We start from the raw sequence: 21,934 nt of genomic DNA, 5'->3' as shown, positions 1-21,934 counted from the left end.
CGGATTTTAAAAAAACGGTTTCACGGCGGAGAGCATAAAACGATCACCGCCGCTCACGGCCGGACAGCTTTCAAACCCATTCAAATGAATGGGTATGAAAGAGTCCTGCAGGTTTCCATCTCCTGCCTCTGTTTTGTGCAGGAAATGGAAACCTGCATAATGGAGACCGGGCGCAGATGTGAACGAGCCCGTTGTGTCTGTTAAAACAGATCATTGGGTTGGGTCAAAAAGAAAACTGTTCATTAAAAACGGATGCAAAATCAATGACGATCGGTTGCCATATTGGACAATGGGATACAGAGTGGATGCCTCAGGTAGCTGGCCCAGCTTTCAGGGCTCATTTATTCTGGTTATCTAGAGCAATTCCCACACCACATCCTCTCATCCGTTGGTGTGGGTGGCGTAAAACAGGAAAAGCTGCAAATTTTTGCACAAAAATGTAACTTTCTTATATCTCGTACACTGAAAAAGACATAATGAATCTCCCCCATGATTGTTTTTGTAATGTCTATTAAAAAACGTTGCGTGAATACACGTATTAGGGAATTGCACTTCATGCAAGATCTACGTTTTGCAAACCCATGAGGTAAATACTGTGGTGACTGAGGTAAAGGGCCCTCACTACTCAGCGGTCTGCCCCAGGACCTGCCATACTATAGAATGGAATTGCTATTTGGGCAATTCTCTGGTACATTCCTTACCACTAAACAACAGCTGCCATGCCTGACTGTATACAGTACAGAGCCCAGGCCTGCTGTGGGTATATACTATTACATAAGCAGGGCTCAAACACAAGAACATAAGGTGAGACCCCCCATCTCCTCCCCCTGCATGTGGATGGAGGGCACAGCTTATGATTAGGAGGCAGGCATGACACAGAGGAGGAGGAGGTAGGTGCTAGCACAGGGGAGGAGGGAGGAGGCTGAGGCTGAGGAGGAGGTTACACACACTCAGGAAGCGCCTCCTTTCCAGGAACAAGAGCAGCACCTGCAGCGCCGGGCACACAGACTGAGGAGGGGGACGCTGCACTCAGACCCCCCCCCCCCCCCGCCAGGTCAGTGTGGTGCCTTCTGCTCGGGGTCTCTAACCTGGGAGGGGGGCGACTGCATTCCGTGCCCAGGGGGGAGACCGGGTTATTTATGAGGCGGTATGTGTGTACCTAGGGGAGAGTCTGCACTGTTGTCACAAGGGGCTGCAAGGTGCTTACTGAAGTTGGGGCCTGTGGACAACTTTTTGCCTGCCCTTTATTCCTGTATCTTCATGGGGTGCAGGTGCAGATGTGGAACTTGGGACGCCATAGAGATGTGTCTGTCATGTTTTAGTGTTTGGGGTTTTGTAAATTTTTTATAGTTTTTGTGCAAGGTGTTATATGTGTTGTATGTATGTACCTTGTTATTAGGGGCCCCAATATCTGGGGGGACCCCTCAGTCCTAAGTAGACAGGACGATATAAGCCAGGAAGGAGCCATTGTCTGATATACTGGAAATGAGAATATATATATATATATATATATATATATATATATATATAGCATGGTGACGGTATATGATATGTGTTTCTAATAGGTGGGACTCGGGGACCTCATCCATAGTGAAGGGGCCAAGGTGGCCATACATAGGTATGAGGTGGCCATATGTAGGTACCAGGTGACCATACATAGATATATAAATGCACCTTCATTGTATTTTATGACAAATGGACAGGGATGTCACTAACCGTGTGAGTAGAGGAACTCCAAATATGAGGGTACCCTAGATGGTAGGGGGCTGTACGGGATGGCATTGCAGGCTACATCCTGCACCTGGGTCTCCGGTTGTGCACCACTCATATAGACCATAGTAACAGGCATGTAAAGCTATCCCCGGGGTGTTGGGTTTGTCTCGAGTAAAGCTGTCACAGCTGGTCCCTGGGATCCAAGTGTCATCTCTGACACCTCTATATGTTCCTAAAAGAGGTATAGAGAGATATACTGTAACCTACTATGAGGCTTCTTGGAGCCTTGTTATCTTACACCATTGTGTATGCCACAGTATTGGATCAAAGGGTCACTGTATCTACGGTAAACATATACCCAAGTTTGGACTTGGTTTAGGCTTCATTCACATCTGCCTTGTTGTTTGCTTTGTGTTACTCTGTCAGAACAGCAATACAGTGACAATAACATTAGCCAGAGCTCCGTTGTATGATGGACTGGTATACGGAATCTAATGGGCTCTAACATTTTACTGGCCGCTGAGTATTATATTGCAATTTTTAATGGAATATTTCAGATCTTCAGCCAAAGCTTCATAAATCTGCTCCTATTTTTGTCTTTTTTTGTGACCGAGAATCCATGTCCTTTCCCACATTCTTTAGCGTCTTCCTTTTATACCTTCGCGGTGCCCGATGTGCAGTGAAGTGAGCAGAGCTGTCCCCGGCTTCACCTGGGCAATGTGACTGGCATTAGCTACGACTGGCCGGGCAACATTTGAGCTGTCATTTAGACTTAGATCGTGGGTGTCGCACACGGGTGGTGTTACATTTCAGTTTTTGGATTTGAGAGTTTGGTCAATGCGTTGGCTGCTAAAACATTGTTCACTTGTCTTGCTTATCTAAACTTGGTTTATTGTATGTGTATGTGAAATTGATATTTGGACCAAGTCAAAATTGGTCTTTGTCTTGCGGGATATTACGGTTTTTGGTATCTGTATGGTCACAAATAGAAAGGAGCAAGTTATAATATATTTTGAAGTCATATAGTAGTTTGCATTACCTTTGTGGGTTTTGCTAACTTCTATAAACTTTCAAGTTTTGGGGATATTTTTAGGGGGCAGTTCACCATAGAATGTTAAAACTACTGTATTAAGCAGACTGTATATTAATGGGCAATGGACTGGCAATGACCCGTGCAACTCAATCTGTCTGTCCTAAAGAGGATCTGTTACCAAGTACAAGATGCTAAATCCCAAACATCATTTAATTCTGTACCCCTGATCAACTTGGTGTTTTTCTTCTTAAAATCTGTCCACCCTTTCAAAAGACCCCTGGAAGGTTATATGTAAACTAGCTCTGATTCTCCAAATGGGTGGTAACCTTATGTTTTTCTTTGAGAAAATAAAAGGTTCCCGCCCACTTGGAGACTTACAGCTAGTTTACATATACATAGATATTTGCATATGTTTTGAATGGGTGTATGCAATTTAAAAAGAAAAACACCAAATTGAGCAGGTGAATAAAAATAATTAAATTATGTATGTTGTTTATCATTTTATACAGTTCCTCTTTAAAGGGGTTGTCCATCATTAAAGGGATTCTATCATTGGATACTTTTTTTTTTTTCTGACTAACACGTAGGAATAGTCTTAAGAAAGGCTATTCTTCTCCTACCTTTAGATGTCTTCACCGCGACGCCGTTCGGTGCAAATCCGGGTTTTCTTCACAAATGAGTTCTCTCGCAGTACTAGGGGCGGGCCTCAGCGCTCAAACAGCACTGGGGGCGTCTCCAATGCTGCCAAGAGAAATCTCCAGCACTGCCTCCATCTTCTTCAGGAACTGCCTGTTCCTGTGTCGTCTTCCGTCCTGGGTTTCAATCTTCTAGGCATGCGCTATCTGCTCTGCCATCAGGCCTTGGGCAGAGCCAACTGCGTATGCCCGCGGCCACAAGAAAATGGTCGCTTACCTAGCTTACTGTGTAAGCGGCCATTTTCTTTTGGCCGCGGGCATGCGCAGTCGGCTCTGCCCATGTTAGTCAGACAAAAAGGGTATCCAATGATAGGATCCCTCTAAACTTGTCCTGTTCATTTGAGAACCAGTGCATCACCTATGCTCACATTGTGTGTGTCATTTGCCTCAAATGAAATGGACAGGTGTGCTGCTGTTTCTTGAATCCAGACCTGTTTTTCTATCTCTGGAGAACCCCTTTAAAGAGGTCCTCTGCTGTCAGTTTATTAGAAAGAGGGGACAGAGTGATTGGAGTAACACAAGACTGCGGGGTCAGACTGCACAGAGTTTTTGTAGTCTGTTACTATTGGGACATATAGGTCTTCCTAAAAGCTATATGTATAAAACCAAAGAAATTTTACAAGTCTAATGACTTTAAACATAAAGCTGGTCAACAAGCAATTCTTTAGTAACTCTTTAAAGCCTATCCCCGCCAACCCAGTGCTTTATATTCCCTATATAGACATGACCGTAATACACAGGTAAACAATTACCGTATTTTAGTAGCACTTTCTGCTGTAAAAAAATATAAATAAAAGCCATACTAAAATAAAAATGACACATAAATAAGGGCATAAACTAATTTCGGAAAGGATTTTCTGGTTGCAAATTTTGATACTGGTGGCGTATTTTCAGCGTAGGTTCCTAGCATTTGAGTGTCTGACCGTGATCATTTGGCCCTTCCAGGCAACCTCCATTGGTGCATGCAGGAATTTTTTTCTTCTGTTACAAAAGTAAACTTACAAGATGGAAGGTAGAGTCCGAAATATTGCTTACATTAGTGTTAATGGACACAGACTCCATTTGTGTCTGTTCCCTGCAACAGCTAGGTCCACACTGAGATTTTTGGACCGGATTTTGATGCGGAGGCTGCCTCAGAATCCGGTCCAAAAAATGGCTAGCCGTGACTGGATGGCGGTGCAGTGTATCGGCATCCAGTCGCAGCATTCCACCCTGGAATAAGCCCAAATGAATGGGCCTAGTTGGGAGGGAGGTGTCATGCCGAGGACGCTGCGGCAGATTTTGCCGCAGAATCCGGAGGCCGCCTCAGGTTCCAGACCAAAAACCGGGTAGCCGCGACTGATAGCCGGTGCAGTGCATCGGCATCCAGTCGCACACTCCGCTCCGGATTAGGCCCAATGAATGAGCCTAGTAGGGAGTGTCTTCAGGAGGATTCACGAGGTGACTCAGCCTAAAGAATGAGCATGTTGCTTCTTTTTCCGGGAGCCGGAACAAAATGACTCCTGGGAAAAAAAGAACTGACCGACTCCCATTAATTTCAGGAACCGCTCTTAATACAGAAGAGAGATGCAGAATTTCACAATCCTTTTTGTGAAATCCTACATTTCTTTATTATTTCCCCGGCTTCTGTATTAAGAGCGGTTCCTGCCTCTTACTATATGATCTACTACTATATATTATTGTGTATGGAGTAGGGGGCTGTGTAACATGTAGACTAAATGAGGGGAGGGGAGGGTCACTTCAAACAGTTACGGTATATCTTGTGTAATATGAAACTTGTTTTTGGTGTCGTATGAAAGAGGAGAATCTCTTCTTTCATACTACGTTAATGTTGCAGTCTTATGTTAGGATAGGTCTGGGTCACCTGAATCAATATCTATGGGACTGGGCTGATCTGCCGGGATGTCATTGCTATCAAAACCTCATGTACTAAAAAAAACCAAAATGTTATGAATTGGAGTCAAATTGTCTATTCTTGAACTGGTAAATATTATATTTTAGATGCAGTACTCCTATCCTATGAAAAACAAATATCCCTGAAATGAAAGCTTGACAACCAACTTTGAGACTATTTTTGTACCCAGGAAGTCCGTTTCTAGTCCAGATCTTCATGCCTAGTTGATCTATGCAGTCAGTTCTTGTTTTCTGATGTGTTTCTGTTTCTATCTTTGTACAGATATAATAAGGAGGTGAAGATATGGCCTAGTATGTCATGCCCGGATCCCGATACCTCTGTGCCACGCTTCCGTTAAACTTGGTTACTTTGGCTGGCAATGTCACAACATGAGTTACAGAGGAATGGAGGTCACAATTGCCAAGGTAATACCAGCTTACTGCGTTTCTAGTTCACCTGCCGGGCACAACAGGAACAACCTTGCCAGGTCTAACAATGTGTTTATATACCTAGTGAAAATAAACTCCTTTTTTTGGCATTTGGTAGAGGTACAAGTTGTCATTCCTGACAGCACACATGCCTGGTCTGTTCCTCCAGCCGTTTGGAGTTGTTGCATCCTGTTATTTTTGCAAGGTCATGGTCTCTTTGCAAATGTCTTCCTCTTTTTAAGATGCCTTTGTTTTCTTCCTTAACCTTCACCACACTGCGGACTTAATTCCTGCTGCCAGGATTAGCCTGTAAAGTTTGCATGCCAGCGCTCTCCGGTCTTGTTCCTGGTCATATGGCTTGTTTTACTTTCCTTGTGCTTTGGCTTTTTTTTTTCTTTTTTCTTTTACGTTTTATGGTTTGTTTTTGTTTTTTTCAGATTTTTCACACAAACTTTTTTTTTTTCTCTTCTGAGGCTTTAATGTAATTGATGGATAGGATTTGGTTGATGGAATTTGTTTGCTTTAGATTAGTGTTTCTCAACCTCTTCAGTACTCAACCCTCCACTGAGAAGGTCTCAACCGAGTACACCCAAAGTAGTGTTAATAAAGGGGCTGATTTTGAAGCGAAATCTGCTGTCAAAATCAGCCTCTTTGCCCCCGTGTGAACTAGCCCTGGGATGCATTCACACATCTGAGTTTTAGCTCTGAAACTGGCCGGATTTACTGGTCTGCACCTTATGCCAGCAGAGGGACTCCTAGTATAATAGATTTATATAAAGCTAGGAGTCCCTGCCTCCAAGTGACATACATAGTGAATATAGAACAGGACCGTGTCACGGTGAGGCAGGGACTCCTAGCACCATAGATAACTTTAGTGCTAGCAGTCCTGCTCCCTGTATAAGGTACGGGATGGTAAATCCGGCCTACACACGGACAGTTTCACGCATGAAAATCGGTCATGTGAACGTGCCCTTTGTGTGAAACTAGGAGCAAACAAAATATATAAAAGTGCACTAAAACTCAACTTTTATTAATGTATTTTAAAAGTTCAGAACGGCATAATAAACTACCGTCCATATAAAGGGGATATTGAAACAACAGTAGAGTAGGGTAATATTCTAATGGCTGTATTAGATACTGTGTCAACCTACAGATGCAGCTCAGTCTTTTAGTCAATTCCCTTCAATACAATTCCCACCCTCCATGCATGAGACAGCAGGACTAGTACCAGAACCTAGGGGGCACTAAAATCTCCTCTATTGTCAATAAGAGATTAAGAACAATAAGCCCACCCTAATTCCAATGTTTGCTAGTACTTATGTTTGCTAGTATTTATCTAGCTAGGGAAGACCACAAGCATACATCTGGTAATTAGCAAGTTACACACAGCCAAAGTATCTATAGGGTTAAATTTCCCCCAATGCTTTAATCTACTCCACACACAAACACACGACTCAAATGGTATACATATAACTAGTAATGCAGCATAACGGTCCGTTTCCCCGACCAAAGTCAGTTCATCAGAGGCTTTTTTATGCACATTGATAGTGCTAATGATATTTGTATAGCATTGAATTATAGCGTGTAGCCGCTTGTCGGCTGTGATGTATGTGTGTATATGCTGTGATGTATAGCCGACAAGCGGCTACACGCTATAATTCAATGCTATACAAATATCATTAGCACTATCAATGTGCATAAAAAAGCCTCTGATGAACTGACTTTGGTCGGGGAAACGGACCGTTAGGCTGCATTACTAGTTATATGTATACCATTTGAGTCGTGTGTTTGTGTGTGGAGTAGGTTAAAGCATTGGGGGAAATTTAACCCTATAGATACTTTGGCTGTGTGTAACTTGCTAATTACCAGATGTATGCTTGTGGTCTTCCCTAGCTAGATAAATACTAGCAAACATAAGTACTAGCAAACATTGGAATTAGGGTGGGCTTATTGTTCTTAATCTCTTATTGACAATAGAGGAGATTTTAGTGCCCCCTAGGTTCTGGTACTAGTCCTGCTGTCTCATGCATGGAGGGTGGGAATTGTATTGAAGGGAATTGACTAAAAGACTGAGCTGCATCTGTAGGTTGACACAGTATCTAATACAGCCATTAGAATATTACCCTACTCTACTGTTGTTTCAATATCCTCTTTATATGGACGGTAGTTTATTATGCCGTTCTGAACTTTTAAAATACATTAATAAAAGTTGAGTTTTAGTGCACTTTTATATATTTTGTTTGCTCCTTGAACTATTGGGGGTGCACCAACCAAAACAATTTTTTTTTCTTTAGTTTCTTTGTGTGAAACTAGACCTATACTTATGTAGACCTGGGGCCTTTGTCTGCAGTGCCAACTGCTTCATAAATGGCTCATGTGATGTTTAGTAATCTCTTTACTGTAGTAAAATTTCAAATTTATTATTTAATACAACAAACTTTATAAATTCTAGGACCCCCATAATAACTAGAACATGGGTACTTGCACCCCATTCCATGAAGCAGTATGTACCGATATTGACTGTTGTCATTTTTAACATACAGGTCCTTATATTCTATAGTGTGAGATATATGGAAAATTTTGATTGCAAAATAGGTGTGGCCTGGGAGTGTTAAAGTGATTCAGGAGTAAAAAATGATGAACCCTGGACTACTCCTGTAACTAAGAGTAACTGCAGCTCATTCACGTGTTATACAAGGCTTGTGAGAACCTTAGGCTTTGTGCACTAGGCCATATTACAGCTCTGTTATGTATAGGGCAATAATAGGGCTTCCATAGAGGTGCATGAGCCCTCCTCTGTGCCTCTGGTGTAATAGGCTGACATGCTCCATTAGATTTTATCTGTATGTATTCTATCCTAGGAAGGCTTCCTACAAATTTATGGATTTTGCCCAATGTAAATTGTTAATATTGCAGACGTTCTCCTTCCCAGCACCTGGCTTATGTGTCTGCCTAGTAAAACACCTGCTGTATACACACATGTATAAACATGTCGGAGCTATACTGCCGGAGAGATCTGAGCCTTTGCTCCCAGCCTCCTGGCTTTGACGTTGGAGCCTGTGGTCCCTTCCAGGCATTTATTTTGGAGTCCTGCGAGCAGCGTGGCGTCTTTCTAGTGATGCCTCTTTCCAGGCATACTGCAAATAAACAAGCCATCCTCTGTGCTGTGTTCATAAGGCGCATGTACTGTACACATACCAGTGGCGTGTCTTTATATTAACCTGCTGTAATTCTGCTTTAGGGTAAGGCCACACGTGTGGTTAAAAAAAAAAAACAGGGACAAAAAAAAACCTTTCACCCATAGGTCTATGCAAATGTGTTTTATGCAGCATTTTTTTTTCTACTGCATTTTTGCAACGTGCGGCCTCAGCCTTAAAGGTGACTTCATGGATTATGTGAAATACATTTTCATCACTAATGAAGCTGGATACATCAGCAGTTGCACAGTAGTAGTTAGTTGCTTTTAGAGTATGTTCACATGCTTCAGATTTGTTGCAGGAACGTCCAGCGGCGTAACTTGAAGCTCCAGGGTCACAATGCAAAATCTGTAACTGGGCCCATGCTTACTATCTGACGCCAACAATACTGGTGTCTTTGTAATTGTAGAGAGGTCTGTGGGCCCCCTTAGGCTCCAGGGCCCAGAGGTGATTGCTACTTCTGCACACCCGCACACTACACCGCTGAGAACTTCTATGACTGCAAGTCGGTTCCAGCAGCAAATGGATTGTATGTGAATTGACACTTACAGCATAAAGATCAAACATACTGGGACTGATGGCAGGAGATGCTGTACTAGAGGTAGATAAGGCTGATTCTAAGCGTCTGTGTACAAGGCCTTGGTATCCTATGGTTGCCATAGCAATCTGTGCAGAGTCATCCATAATTAACCAAAATTCATCCATAATCTTGACTAGCCCAAGCGCTGCACTTTTCTCATAGTAAAATATTTAGGTTGCGCAGTAGCTGCTACAACCAAGAAATAGAAGTTCAAGTCTTAAAAGGGGTTTTCAGGTTTTTCTTATTGATGATGGCGGTGTCCATAATATACGGTGGATGGAGCTGGAAGCAGATGGCTCCATTCACTACCTAGTGGCTGTCCTGGGTTACTGCAGCTTACGGTAACACTCATTCAATTGACCCATCCTTTTCAATATGAAAAGTCCTGAATCCCCCTTTAATCGTCAAATGGGCTTGCTGTTTTGGGATATATTTACATATGGCAGGTTCTTTTTGTAGAGCTTTGTCACTGTGCCATTCATCTGAATAGGACTTGCCAAAATCCATGTGCTTGTTGCCGAAACAACTCATTTTAAAGAGGACCCTTCAACACCTCCACCAACTCTTTAAATCTTTCAATAGCCCCCATCGTTCCCAGGCGGTAATTGTTAGTTGCAGCACCAAATATTCTCCCTATAGTCAATTGGGTGGTCCTAGGCTGGAGCAGACAGACAGGGACTGCCCACCTGACATTAGAGAGCATACCTGTGCTAAAGTGAACAGCAGTGATTGCTCAGGAGTGGTGGAGGCTAGAGAAAAAATATTTAACTGTGCCAGAAGCAGTGGGGCAACATCTATTTAAAGAGAGCCTTTCACCGCCTCCATCAACACAGTTGGAATTTTCTCTCTAGCCCCCACCATTCCCGAGCAATCAATGTTGTTGTTTTTTGTGCCTGTTAGTGCTACTTAGTCTCTATACTGTTAGAAGGGCGGTGTCAGGCAGGTGGGTGTGATTCAGAGCTCCAATCAGAGACATCCATTGTCAGAGCTCAGAATCGCACCCCTTGTCTGCCCCTGCCTGACACCGCCCTAACAGCATTGATTGTTTAGAATTTTGGGGGGGGTGCTAGAGGGAATAAATTCCAACTGTGCCAGAATCGGTGGCATAATGTTAAGAGCTGGACTTGGCAGATGTGGTGAAAGGTTCTCTTCAAGTTGCAGTAATTTCTGTTAGTGGATCTGCTCCGTGAATTCACCGTAAGCGCAGCTATGTTTTCATTCTGTTTCCTAAAAAGACAAACAGAATTCTGAGATAAATCATAGGATACATTTTTACTTTATTTTAAATGAAGGAGGGGGGGGATTATTTATCACATAAATGAAATGGGGACTTGGAGAAGCTGTCTGATCACTTGAACACTTAACCACCCGCAGGTCTTTATGGGCGGTGGGTTTGGTGTCCCAAATTACCCAGACTTAAAGGTGTGGGTGGGTGTTTGGTTTTTTTTTTTTTGTTTTTTTTTTTCAAAATAAAATAAATTAAAAACTTTTATACTTGCCTAGAGATGATTCCAATGAGTATCATTGACTGGTGCTCCCAGTGCCTGCGCTGCCCAAGGTTTTGCAGGCCCCACATAGAGCTCACAATGTACATTTTTTTTCCCCCCCCTATCAGTATGTCTTTTTGGAATATGGGATGGAAATCCATGCAAACACGGGGAGAACATACAAACTTATTGCAGATGGTTTTTTGCCCTTGGCGGGATTTGAACACCAGGACCCAGCGCCACAAGGCTGCAGTGCTAACCACTGAGCCACCGTGTGGCCCCGCGAAAGGCTATTCTTCTCCTACCTTTAGATGTCTTCTCCGCGCCACCATTTGGTATATAATCTGGTTTTTGTCGGTATGCAAATGAGTTCTCTCGCAGCACTGGGGACAGGCCTCTGCGCTCAAACAGCACTGGGGATGTCACCAATGCTGCGAGAGAACTCTTCAGTGCCGCCTCCATCTTCTTCAGGAACAGGTCTTCTTCGCGTGGTGGCTTCAAATTTGTAGGCCTCAGGCCTAGGGCAAAGTTGACTGTGCATGCCCGCTGGCCACAAGAAAATGGCCGCTTATACAGTATTGTAAGCGGCCATTTGCTTGTGGCCAGCAGGCATGCGCAGTCTGCTGCCCGAAGCCTAGAAGTTTGAATCCATCGCCGGAAGAAGACGCGAAGAAGACCTGTTCGTAAAGAAGATGGAGGCAGTGCTGAAGATTTCTCTCGCATCATTGGGGACACCCCCAGTGCTGCGAGAGAACTCATTTGCATACCGACGAAAACCGGATTATACACCGAACGGTGGCATGGAGAAGACATCTAAAGGTAGGAGAAGAATAGCCTTTCTTAAGGCTATTCCTACGTGGTAGGCAGAAAAAAATTGAGTTTTAATGATATGATCCCTTTAAGCCGAGGTGTACTCTTCTGCCTTCAGTGAAGAATTGTGCTGGTATGGAGAGTTCAGCGGCGGGTAAATATAAAGCTTTATTTTTAGTGTATATGGCTTTACCTCAGGGAGATTTGGGACACTACACCCCTCCCTTCCCCTACCACCATCCTTAAGGACCTGTGGGTGGTTTAGTATCCCAAATCACCCCGACAGGCTCCCATTAAGTGCAGTAAATGCTTGTATGATTACAGACCATGTATAACACTGAACATCATCCATTGTCTGTGTGCAAGAAGAGCTGCAGTGTAAAGCACAATGGAAAGAGCAGTAACCCAAGCCTCAGAAGATCATGTAGACTTCAGATTAGTCACTGATCATAGTTGTAATAGAGCCAAAAAGCAATTGACACTGAAGATCAGGTAAGTATTACTCATTTTGTCCTTGTTATGTATTTGTGTATAACAGTTATTCATTCATTGCTGATGGCAATTCCTCCTCTTTCTCCGTAGTTTGCAGAGGGCTGATGATATCCGTGATAGTGTTACTTATAGATATTATGTTATTTCATGAGATATTTAGGCGTCATCTCCTATATGAAGTGTAGTATGGCTATCGAGGTCTGGCAGGTTCTATACGTTTTAGAATAATCCAGGGCTAATCGTAACATGCTAAAATTCTACATATCGTATACGTCATGTGCGCCTAATTCGGGAGCATTCACACTCTTTAAATTGACACTCTTCTGTTTTTCGTGTAAGAGCTATATTTAGTATAGTGTGTTGTGCGCTATATACAGTATATAATCCATTCCTGCTACATGATATACATTAGTTGCAGCTGGATTGATTCAAAGAAAGCTGCCCACCGTTTTAGTCTCCATGCACAGGAACTAGCCATGGTTTTCTCAGCTAGCACAATGATCCATTATATTAGGTTATGACCCCATAGACACGCCAGGGTACTATTATGGGCTACGAGCCAGGGACAACACTCTGGACAGGTCCTATACCTGTCCATTTTGCAGGCCAGGATCAATGAATGGGTTTTTGGACACCGGCGGCTCACAGATATCATACATATGCCGCTTGTGCCACCTGACTCTGCTACATCTGAGTAGTTTCAGGGTTAATATTATTATTAGGAGGAAAGGGCTAATGGTAAAGAATTAGGAAGGTGGTAAAATCCCCTGGTGGTCAAGGGTTAGTCATGTCGTTCCAGTAGCGACTTGTTGAACCCCTGTGGACATGAGCTTAACGTGGTGTGGTTGACTGTGCACTGTGAGAATATACCGGATTATGCTATACGTTGTAACTTAAGGTGCTCATACACTTCAGACAGCTGCCATCTGACTCCTCCTATGTGCGACGGCTATTCCTCTAGGTTCACCGATATACATGCATGCTTGGCTTGGCATGCCTATAATTTCAGTAGGGAGAGGGGAGAAAGTCTCTACCAAACGCCTCAAGTGATGTAAACTGCTATTGGAGAAAACGGATTGGGCATGTTGAAGTCCAACATAGTGTACCCATCTTTCCCGACGACAAAGAAGAGTTGGGACACCACTTTACATATTAGATAGATGGCCAGTCCTGTCAGAAGCGGCAGAATTTACCTAATGTGCAGTGGCGTAACTATGAATGGCGGGTCCCCATGGCGAACTTTTGACATGGGCCCCCGTGACGGACGCCAAAGACCTCAGACCCCAGAGTATAATAATTGGAGATCAAGGGGGATACAAACATAAAAAGTACTGTCACTTACCTATCCCCGGCTCCGCTGTAGTCCTCCATGGTGTCAGCCATCAGCCGGACGTCACATGACCCGGGACGCAGGTCACAACTAGGCCCGATGCCTGTATGGAGCGTGGAGAGGGAGGGAAGTAACAGTGTTTATGTTCCTTGCCTCTCCCGGGCCTCTGATCATTATATTGGGGGGGGGGGGTGTCTGCCAGGATTGGCAAGTAAATAGGGCCCGTTACTGGCTGGAGTAACTCCAGCCAGTAATGGCTTATTAAGAAAAGGAAAAAAACCCACAGTCGCTGGGCTCCTAATGTCCCGGGCCCTGTGGCAGCCGCTACCCCGGTAGTTACGCCACTGCTAATGTGCAATAAAATCAGATTTCAAAGCAGAATTTACCTAATGTGTATTGCGATGTCTAAAGAAAAGAATAATGAAAAGTTTTACCTAAATGTATTATTCTTATTTTTTTTGCAGGTTCCTCTTGGTTGAATATGAATAAAGACTTGCCATCTAACATCAAGAACCTTGGGTTTATCGAGGTCCACGACATTACTGTCGACAGTGATATTCACAATCTTGGCAAATGGAATCGAAAGGGTTCTCAGTCTCATACTCTCCCGGACTACAGCCATGGCCACTTTGCTTCCATCACTGAAAGCAACAGCGTCAGTTCAGTGGACTCCGGCATCCCGACCCTTGAGATCGCCAACCCGGAGCCTGTTCATTGTAATGCCAGGCCAAACTGTTTGAATGGAGCTGTTGGGGATGAAAGAGTCTTTCAGAGCTCTAAAAGTATACCGGGTAGTAGTACGCCATCCTTGAGGAACTCTGAAAGCGATCACATCATCTGGAAGTCCTCCACCTTTCCTAGGTCTGGTTATGACACGGCCAAGTTGTACAGCCCAACGTCTCTGAACAGAAGTGATGATATCTCAGACTGCAGCGTTTCCAGCCTCAGCACAGACTTCTCCACCACTTTATCGGTGAGCAATGAGGACATTGTGGACTACTTGGTGACCAGCAACTCAAGTGCAATCGTCAACTTGGAAAATGATGACACACATTTTTCAGATGTTACATTGAACTCTGCCAAGGACAATTTGGATGCAACTATTAAGGGCTATGCACAGGACGGGGATGCTGACAGTAAAACAAGAATATTAGGACCAATCAGTAACTTCTTTAACAGGTAAACCTTATAGCGTAATCCTAAATATTACAAGTCTATCAGTTTTCCTTCTCGTTTTTTCACGTACCAATTAAACGGGTTCCCTCTTTGGACAACTTTAAATTGTCCACAGTTTTGTGGCATGCACAGCATGGCAAAAGTTAAAATCTTTGGCGCACACCATTTTTCATTGAAGAAATCGTGACTTCTGAGTACCGTATATACTCGAGTATAGCTCGTAAGCTCAGGCCTGCATCCGGCATGTGTTTGCTTTCTGGCGTGCTAGCAGAAGTACCATAAGTACTTCTGCAGATTGAAATGTACAGCATCGCCATGCTCCTGGCAATAGCGTGGCGATGCTGCGGCCCCGGCACCCGCCCCGGTGTCTGTCTGCTGGATTTGTAAGGGCCGGTTCACACATGCTGATGTATTCCATCCGTATGAGGACTCTCCTGGACGGAATACAAGCGCAACTGCAAGCGCTGTGCAGTTAAAGCTCACGGACCCCATAGACTATAATGGGTTCCGTGGGCTTGCCGCACACTGCCCGCACGAACGATTCACACCAGCACCCGATCTCTGTTATGCAGGTTTCCGTTTTCTGTCGGCAGAAGACGGAAACCGACATTCATTGTCCGCCGGTGAGCGTCCCTTCTGCTCTCTGTGGCGAAACCGTTTTTTCTTTTACCGGACACAAAGTCCTGCATGTCCGACTTTGTGTCCGGTTAAAAAAAAAAAAAATCCGTTTCGCCGCAGAGAGCAGAAGACTCTAACCGGCGGACACTTTTCAAACCCATGAATGGGTTTGAAAACTGCCTGCTGATTTCCATCTCCAGCCCAGTTTCTCGGGCAGGAAATGGAAACCTGTATAACGGAGAACGGACAATTGGTGTGAACCTGCCCTCAAAGTAGAAAATTACTGTGAAACACATACACATTAGGTATCCCTGTGTCTGACAGTGCCCGGTCTACTGAATATAGGGGATCTGCAGTGCTCCTATTCCGTCGGGAAGGGGTTAATAGGAGCATTGCAGATCCCCTATATTCAGCCAGACTGAATTCCAAGTAGGGGGAAAAAAACCCAGTGCTCAGGCAAGGGGCAGACAGACAACCAAACACCCCCTCCGCTTCCCCAGCACCCAGCATCTACTGCACCCAAAAACTGCAGCATCTACTGGAAATTTTCCAGTAGATGCTGCATTTCCCCCCCCCCATCCTTAACCCCATTGGGCCAACTTACTTTAACTTCGCCAGTCTTAATAATTGGCGTCATCAGCTTCTTAAAAAGGGTTGTCCAAAAATCTTGACCGCCATCCATTAGACTGAAAGAAGAACCTTTGCTGGCGAAGGGCCACTGTTTGTAATAGTCGGATGACTATTGATATCATTGGGCTCTGTGCAAACTTCCACCAGAGGGTAGAAAACTCTCTATAGAGCAAGCCAGAGGCACTCATGATTTGGTTGGGGTCTCGTTGATGGATGGGACATTGACATACAAGGTCGCTACCTATAGGGGGCACTGGAGAGACGGTTTCTTTCTTCTGGAGGAAAGCTAATCCACCTTTTGGATCTCTTTATGGAAAACCACAGGGACTGGGTCTGTGGATTAACAAACGTCAAACCCTGCAGTAAATTTTGGATATTGGAGGCCCCAACATTTGGACCTGCCCATAATCCTCTTACTTTTCTCCTTTTTTCTAGTATGTTATACTACTTTATATTCATATCCTTCGCCTCCGATCATATTCTTGTTCATAGTTCAATGCTACAGAAGTTACTGCTGGTCTTGTACAATTTTTAGCTTATTCTGCCCAAGCATGTCGACTGCTCTTCAGAGCCAGCAATGTCCTTGGGACGCATTTGTTTGATTAGTTGGCACCAAACCCAGTTCTGAAGCCCATCTGTACCCCTGTGGGCATCATAAAATGCATTGTGCATAGCTCGCACACACTGCACGGTTATTTTGCAGCTCTGGAATATTATGCATTTTGTGTCTGCCAGTCGAAAAATATTTGTTCTCCTTCAAACTCCATAGGGACAGGTATAGTGCTGTTTTTGGGATGAAAGGAGCCATGTTGTCTTAATCCTGTACAACCCCTTTAAGAGGTTTTTCTTTTTAGAAGTCTCGATCTGCTATAACTTATATTGGTGCCCTGACAAGTCCTGGATATTAGCCCATGTTTGTTTTAGTCTGTGCACCCGCTGCCTATTAGATCTGGAAACCAAATTAACTTTATTATCCCTGTGTATATTTACTGACTCTTACCCATCTAGCTGGAACAGGCTGAGCACTGGCTGAGAATAAGTCATGTATGCTTCCTGTCATTTTCCTACCTATTATCTAGGTAGTAATTAAATCTCTGTAATGACCGTACACATGAGATTAACATCAGCCAATCCTGCCAGTTTTGGGAGTTCTGGCCATCCATCCAAGGCCTCGTGCACACACCATACTTTTATCTGTAATTGTAGACCCATTCGTTTCTATGGGACCTTGCACACAGCTGTGTTTCTGGGCTGTAGTGAAGAGCAGCAAAATATGGAGCAGGTCCTATTCTTATCTGTATTTGTCCCACTCCATTCATTTCAGTGTATGGGTCAGGAAAAACCACAGATAACAATCCGTGGCTTATCTGTGCTGTTTTTATTGACCCATACACATTCATGTGCATAAGGCCTAAGGTCTTCCAACTATGCTCTAATGGTAAATGTTGAGGTCCTTTTGCTCTTGAAGGGATCTTTTCACCTGGTTGGGGCCACTAACCTATCAGTATGCCCTTAAAGGGATTCTATCATTAAAATGTTTTTTGTTTTTTTTGGACTAACATGTAGGAATAGCCTTAAGAAAGGCTATTCTTCTCCTACCTTTAGATGTCTTCTCCGGGCCGCTGTTTGGTAGACATCCGGGTTCTCTTCGGTATGCAAATGAGTTCTCTCACAGCACTGGGGGCAGTCCCCAATGCTGCAAGAGAACTCTCCAGCGCCGCCTCCATCTTCTTCTGGAACGGCCTCTCCCTGTGTCTTCTTCCGTCCTGGGTTTCAATCTTCTAGGCCTCAGGCCTCGGACACAGCCAACTGCACATGCGCGTGGCCATTTTCTTGTGGCCGCTTACCCCAGCTTACTGTGTAAGCGGCCGCAAGAAAATGGCCGCTTACACCAGGCGGGCATGCGCAGTCAGCTCTGCCCGAGGCCTGACTGCAGAGCCGACTACACATGCCTAGAAGTTTGAAGCCAGTGCCGGAAGAAGACGTAGGGAGAGGCCGTTCTTGAAGAAGGTGCAGGCGTCACTGGAAATTTTCTCTCCCAGCATTGGGGACGCCCCCAGTGCTGTTTGAGCACCCGTGCCCGCCCCCAGTGCTGTGAGAGAACTGCTTTGCATACCGAAGAAAACCAGGATTTCTACTGAACCGTGGCATGGAGAAGACATCTAAAGGGAGGAGAAGAATAGGCTTTGTTAAGGCTATTGTAGAAAAATTGGAAGGGCACTCACCCACACCGAGGCTCATCTTCGTAAAAAACTTCTTTTATTGAGGTAATGCATCTTTAAAAGCAATTGGTGCAGGGAGGGAAGAACAGCATACAGAGGCAAAAAGGCAACAGCCGTTTCGCGCAGCTATGTGCGCTTTCTCAAGCCTTAGAATGCTTAGGGATTGCATTCTAAGGCTTGAGAAAGCGCACATAGCTGCGCGAAACGGCTGTTGCCTTTTTGCCTCTGTATGCTGTTCTTCCCTCCCTGCACCAATTGCTTTTAAAGATGCATTACCTCAATAAAAGAAGTTTTTTACGAAGATGAGCCTCGGTGTGGGTGAGTGCCCTTCCAATTTTTCTACAATTTTGCTATTACCATAGTGCTCCTTTTCTGGTCGTTGAGCACCCCCACGGCTCTCAATATATAAGGTTTTATTCCTCATATCCACCTCCAGACTACCAGGACCTATATTCACAGATTTAGCAGTGCCATCCTTTTCACTTTCTTCTTCCAGTTTAAGGCTATTCCTACGTGTTATCAAGAAAAAAATGTCGTTTTAATGATAGGATCCCTTTAAGCTTCTGGGATTTAGAGTACTAAACCTTCCTATAGGAATATTGGTTGTCCCTCCATTTTAAGTTTCATAACATTGCCTGTCCAGAGCAGTCCGCGATAAATCCTCCTGCAAGTCAATCTAGTGCCATGGCCTAATAGACAGGCCTGGATGAATGGAGTCTCAAGCTGCGGAATCCATGGAAAGATCGAGCAAGACGCTTCTTTTTTTCCATGTCCTGCTGCGATCTCTGCCTCCCCATTGAAAACAATGGGAGGCGGATTCTGGAAGGAATCTGCTCCGGAATTGGGGCAAAATCCGCGGCAAATGCTTCCGTGTGTACACACCATTAGATGCTGTTGGATCTAAGAGGCTGAACCTCTGGGATTACAGGGGTTATCTGGTTTCTATTGATCTAGACTTAGGATAGGTCATGTATATTAGATCTGTGGAGGAAAGACTCCAGGACTCTCAGAGATACTGAGACAGCTGCTCACTCACTGTACAAAATGTAGTGGCGAGTGTAGGTACTGCAGCGTTGTCCCATCGAAATTTATCAATACTAGAACCAGGATAACCCCTTTAAAGATTATTTCTGAGCCCAACAGACTGTCTAATAACCTTGCTCATGCCCCAATTTTGTGGGTGACCATAAGAAATTGGTGACTATTATATAGGTTACAGTCCATTGGTTTATCGTCATCCTATTAATATTATAAATGTGAAAGTTTGTGAGTTTGGATGTTTGTGGGTTTGTGTGTTTGGATGTTTGTTAGTCAATCACGCAAAACCCGCTCGACCGATTTGGCTGACATTTTCCACAAACATAGTTAATACACCCCATTGCGCAATAGGCTACTTTTCGTCACAATAGCGCACATACGTTTTTCCCAGGACCCCCACAAACCCCAAACTCACATCACCATCTCTGCAATCTCACACACTTTGGACCATAGAAAGCCACAAAATTCATATTGCCCTCTACAGCCTCGCCCCTAACCCCACACAATCTCATATACAGATACTTTACCACTTTGCCCCTCACCTTAACGATACTCCAGGAGGCTCTCTTTAACGCTCTGGAGCAGCCATGTTTGCCAACCCCCACCGCTCTGACAATCCGCGACACCGCCCACTCATGTCAATACCCCTAGGAGGTCTAATAAATGCAAAAAAAAAAAGTTTAAAAAAGTTAAAAAATATTAAAAACAACAAAAAAAAGGATTAAAAATTCAAATCACCCCCCTTTCCCTAGAACACATATAAAAGTAGTTAAAAACTGTGAAACACCTACATGTTAGGTATCCCCGCTCCAAAATCGCCCTCTCTACAAAGCTATACAAATATTTTTCCTGTTCGGTAAAAGCCGTAGCGGGAAAAAGGTCAAAAGTGCCAAACCGCTGTTTTTTCACTGTTTTGATTCTGATAAAAATTTGAATAAAAAGTGATCAAAGCAATAACATTTTCTGAAAATGGTAGAACTACAAAGTACACCCAGTCCCGCAAAAAAAGACGCCCTATACATCCCCGTACACGGACATATAAAAAAAGTTACGGCTGTCGGAATATGGCGACTTTTCAAAAAAAAAAAATTAACAGTTTTGGATTTGTTTTTAAGGGGTCAAAATGTAACTACAACCATATAAATTTGGTATCCCCGGAATCGTAACGAAACACAGAATACAGGGGACATGTCATTTTGGTTGCACAGTGAACGCCGTAAAACCAAAGCCCGTAAGAAAGTCGCAGAAATGCATTTTTTCTTGAAATCCACCCCATTTTGAATTTTTTCCCTGCTTCCCAGTACATTATATAGAATAATTAATGGTGGCATCATGAAGAAAAATTTGTCCCGCAAAAATTAAGACCTCATATGGCTCTGGGAGCGGAGAAATAAAAAAGTTATGGGGTTTAGAAGGAGGGGAGTCAAACACGAAAATCAAAAAATGCCATCGGCGGGAAAGGGTTAACTTCAAATACCTCTGTCCCAAAGACACTATGTACAGTTTCTCACAACACTGTATAGCAGCTCAAATACAAATTAACTTCAACACAAAAGTCTCACATATTCTCTGAATTACAGCAAAAACAAGATACAAAGTTACATTTCATATCCCATACCTTATACACACTACGAAAACCTTACCCGCGCCTGTATATACCCACTGCTACAATCACCGCAGACGAAGTCGCGGGTACCAGCTAGTTCTTTATAAGAAGGGAATTCCAGGCAAACTGGAAAACCCAGAGGGGTCGAAGGTTGGCCAAAAGCCATGAACATTTGTTTTGATGTCGGTGTCCTCACTGGTTGGACCAGAAGTGAAGCTGCTCGGGTGATCTCTGCGGCCAATCTAAGACCTAGGTGGTTACATTTTGGGTACTTACAACTAGAGATGAGCAAACACTGTTCGGATCAGCCGATCCGAACAGCACGCACCCATAGAAATGAATGGAAGCACCTGTGACGCCGGCCGGCCACCGGCAAAGTCAGCGTCACAGGTGCTTCCATTCAATTCTGCTGTTCGGATCGGCTGATCGCTCATCTCTACTTACAACGTATTAGCAGTGATGTCATCACCAACATGTGACTTATAAGACCAGTCAGTGCCGGCATGGAATGGAACAGAAGACTCAATGCTTAATCTGAGGAATTGCCTTTTTTTTTTTTCTTTTTTTTTTTTTTTTTTTTTTTATATATAAAGTTTCCCCTGGGTTTGCCTTGAATCTCCTTTTAAGGGGTTAACAGTGCAGGTCTGGCTTATTATTAGACGACTCCATGTAAAACAGTATTATAGTGGTAGAGATATTACAGTGCCTGTACTGTGCTCTCAGACCCAGCACTTACTCCATTGTAATCTCTAAGTAAAATCCTTGGCCATGCCTTAGACAGATGCTATTTGTCATCAGAGACCCCATAACACTTTCCGTCACTCCCCGGACGCTTCTGTAGCCGCCGCTTTGCACCTGGTTAATTCTGCTCTGGACAAACCTATAAATTATAAATGACCTAAAACCTGATCTGTCACATTATTCTTGGCTCCTGGTGGCGGCCATTATAGTTCAATGGTAAAGACCATAAACTATTCATTAGATG

General features: G+C 43.9%; 1 protein-coding gene across 1 annotated transcript in view; it reads left to right on the top strand.

Annotated features, from left to right (window-relative positions):
- The first annotated feature begins 1,043 nt into the window (after nucleotides 1-1,043).
- Nucleotides 1,044-21,934, top strand: part of TBC1D14 (TBC1 domain family member 14) — a 71,218-nt gene continuing 50,327 nt past the window's right edge. Inside the window, exons 1-3 of the mRNA XM_075260528.1 lie at nucleotides 1,044-1,054; nucleotides 5,618-5,760; nucleotides 14,124-14,838. Coding sequence (XP_075116629.1) covers nucleotides 5,715-5,760; nucleotides 14,124-14,838 — 761 coding nt within the window. The 5' untranslated portion in view covers nucleotides 1,044-1,054; nucleotides 5,618-5,714. The remainder of the gene's footprint in view (nucleotides 1,055-5,617; nucleotides 5,761-14,123; nucleotides 14,839-21,934) is intronic.

This window comes from Leptodactylus fuscus, chromosome 1 (genome assembly GCF_031893055.1).
Source record: "Leptodactylus fuscus isolate aLepFus1 chromosome 1, aLepFus1.hap2, whole genome shotgun sequence".
NCBI lineage: Eukaryota > Metazoa > Chordata > Amphibia > Anura > Leptodactylidae > Leptodactylus > Leptodactylus fuscus.
The sequence above is the reverse complement of the archived record's forward strand: the minus strand, read 5'-3'. Positions and strand labels throughout refer to the sequence as shown.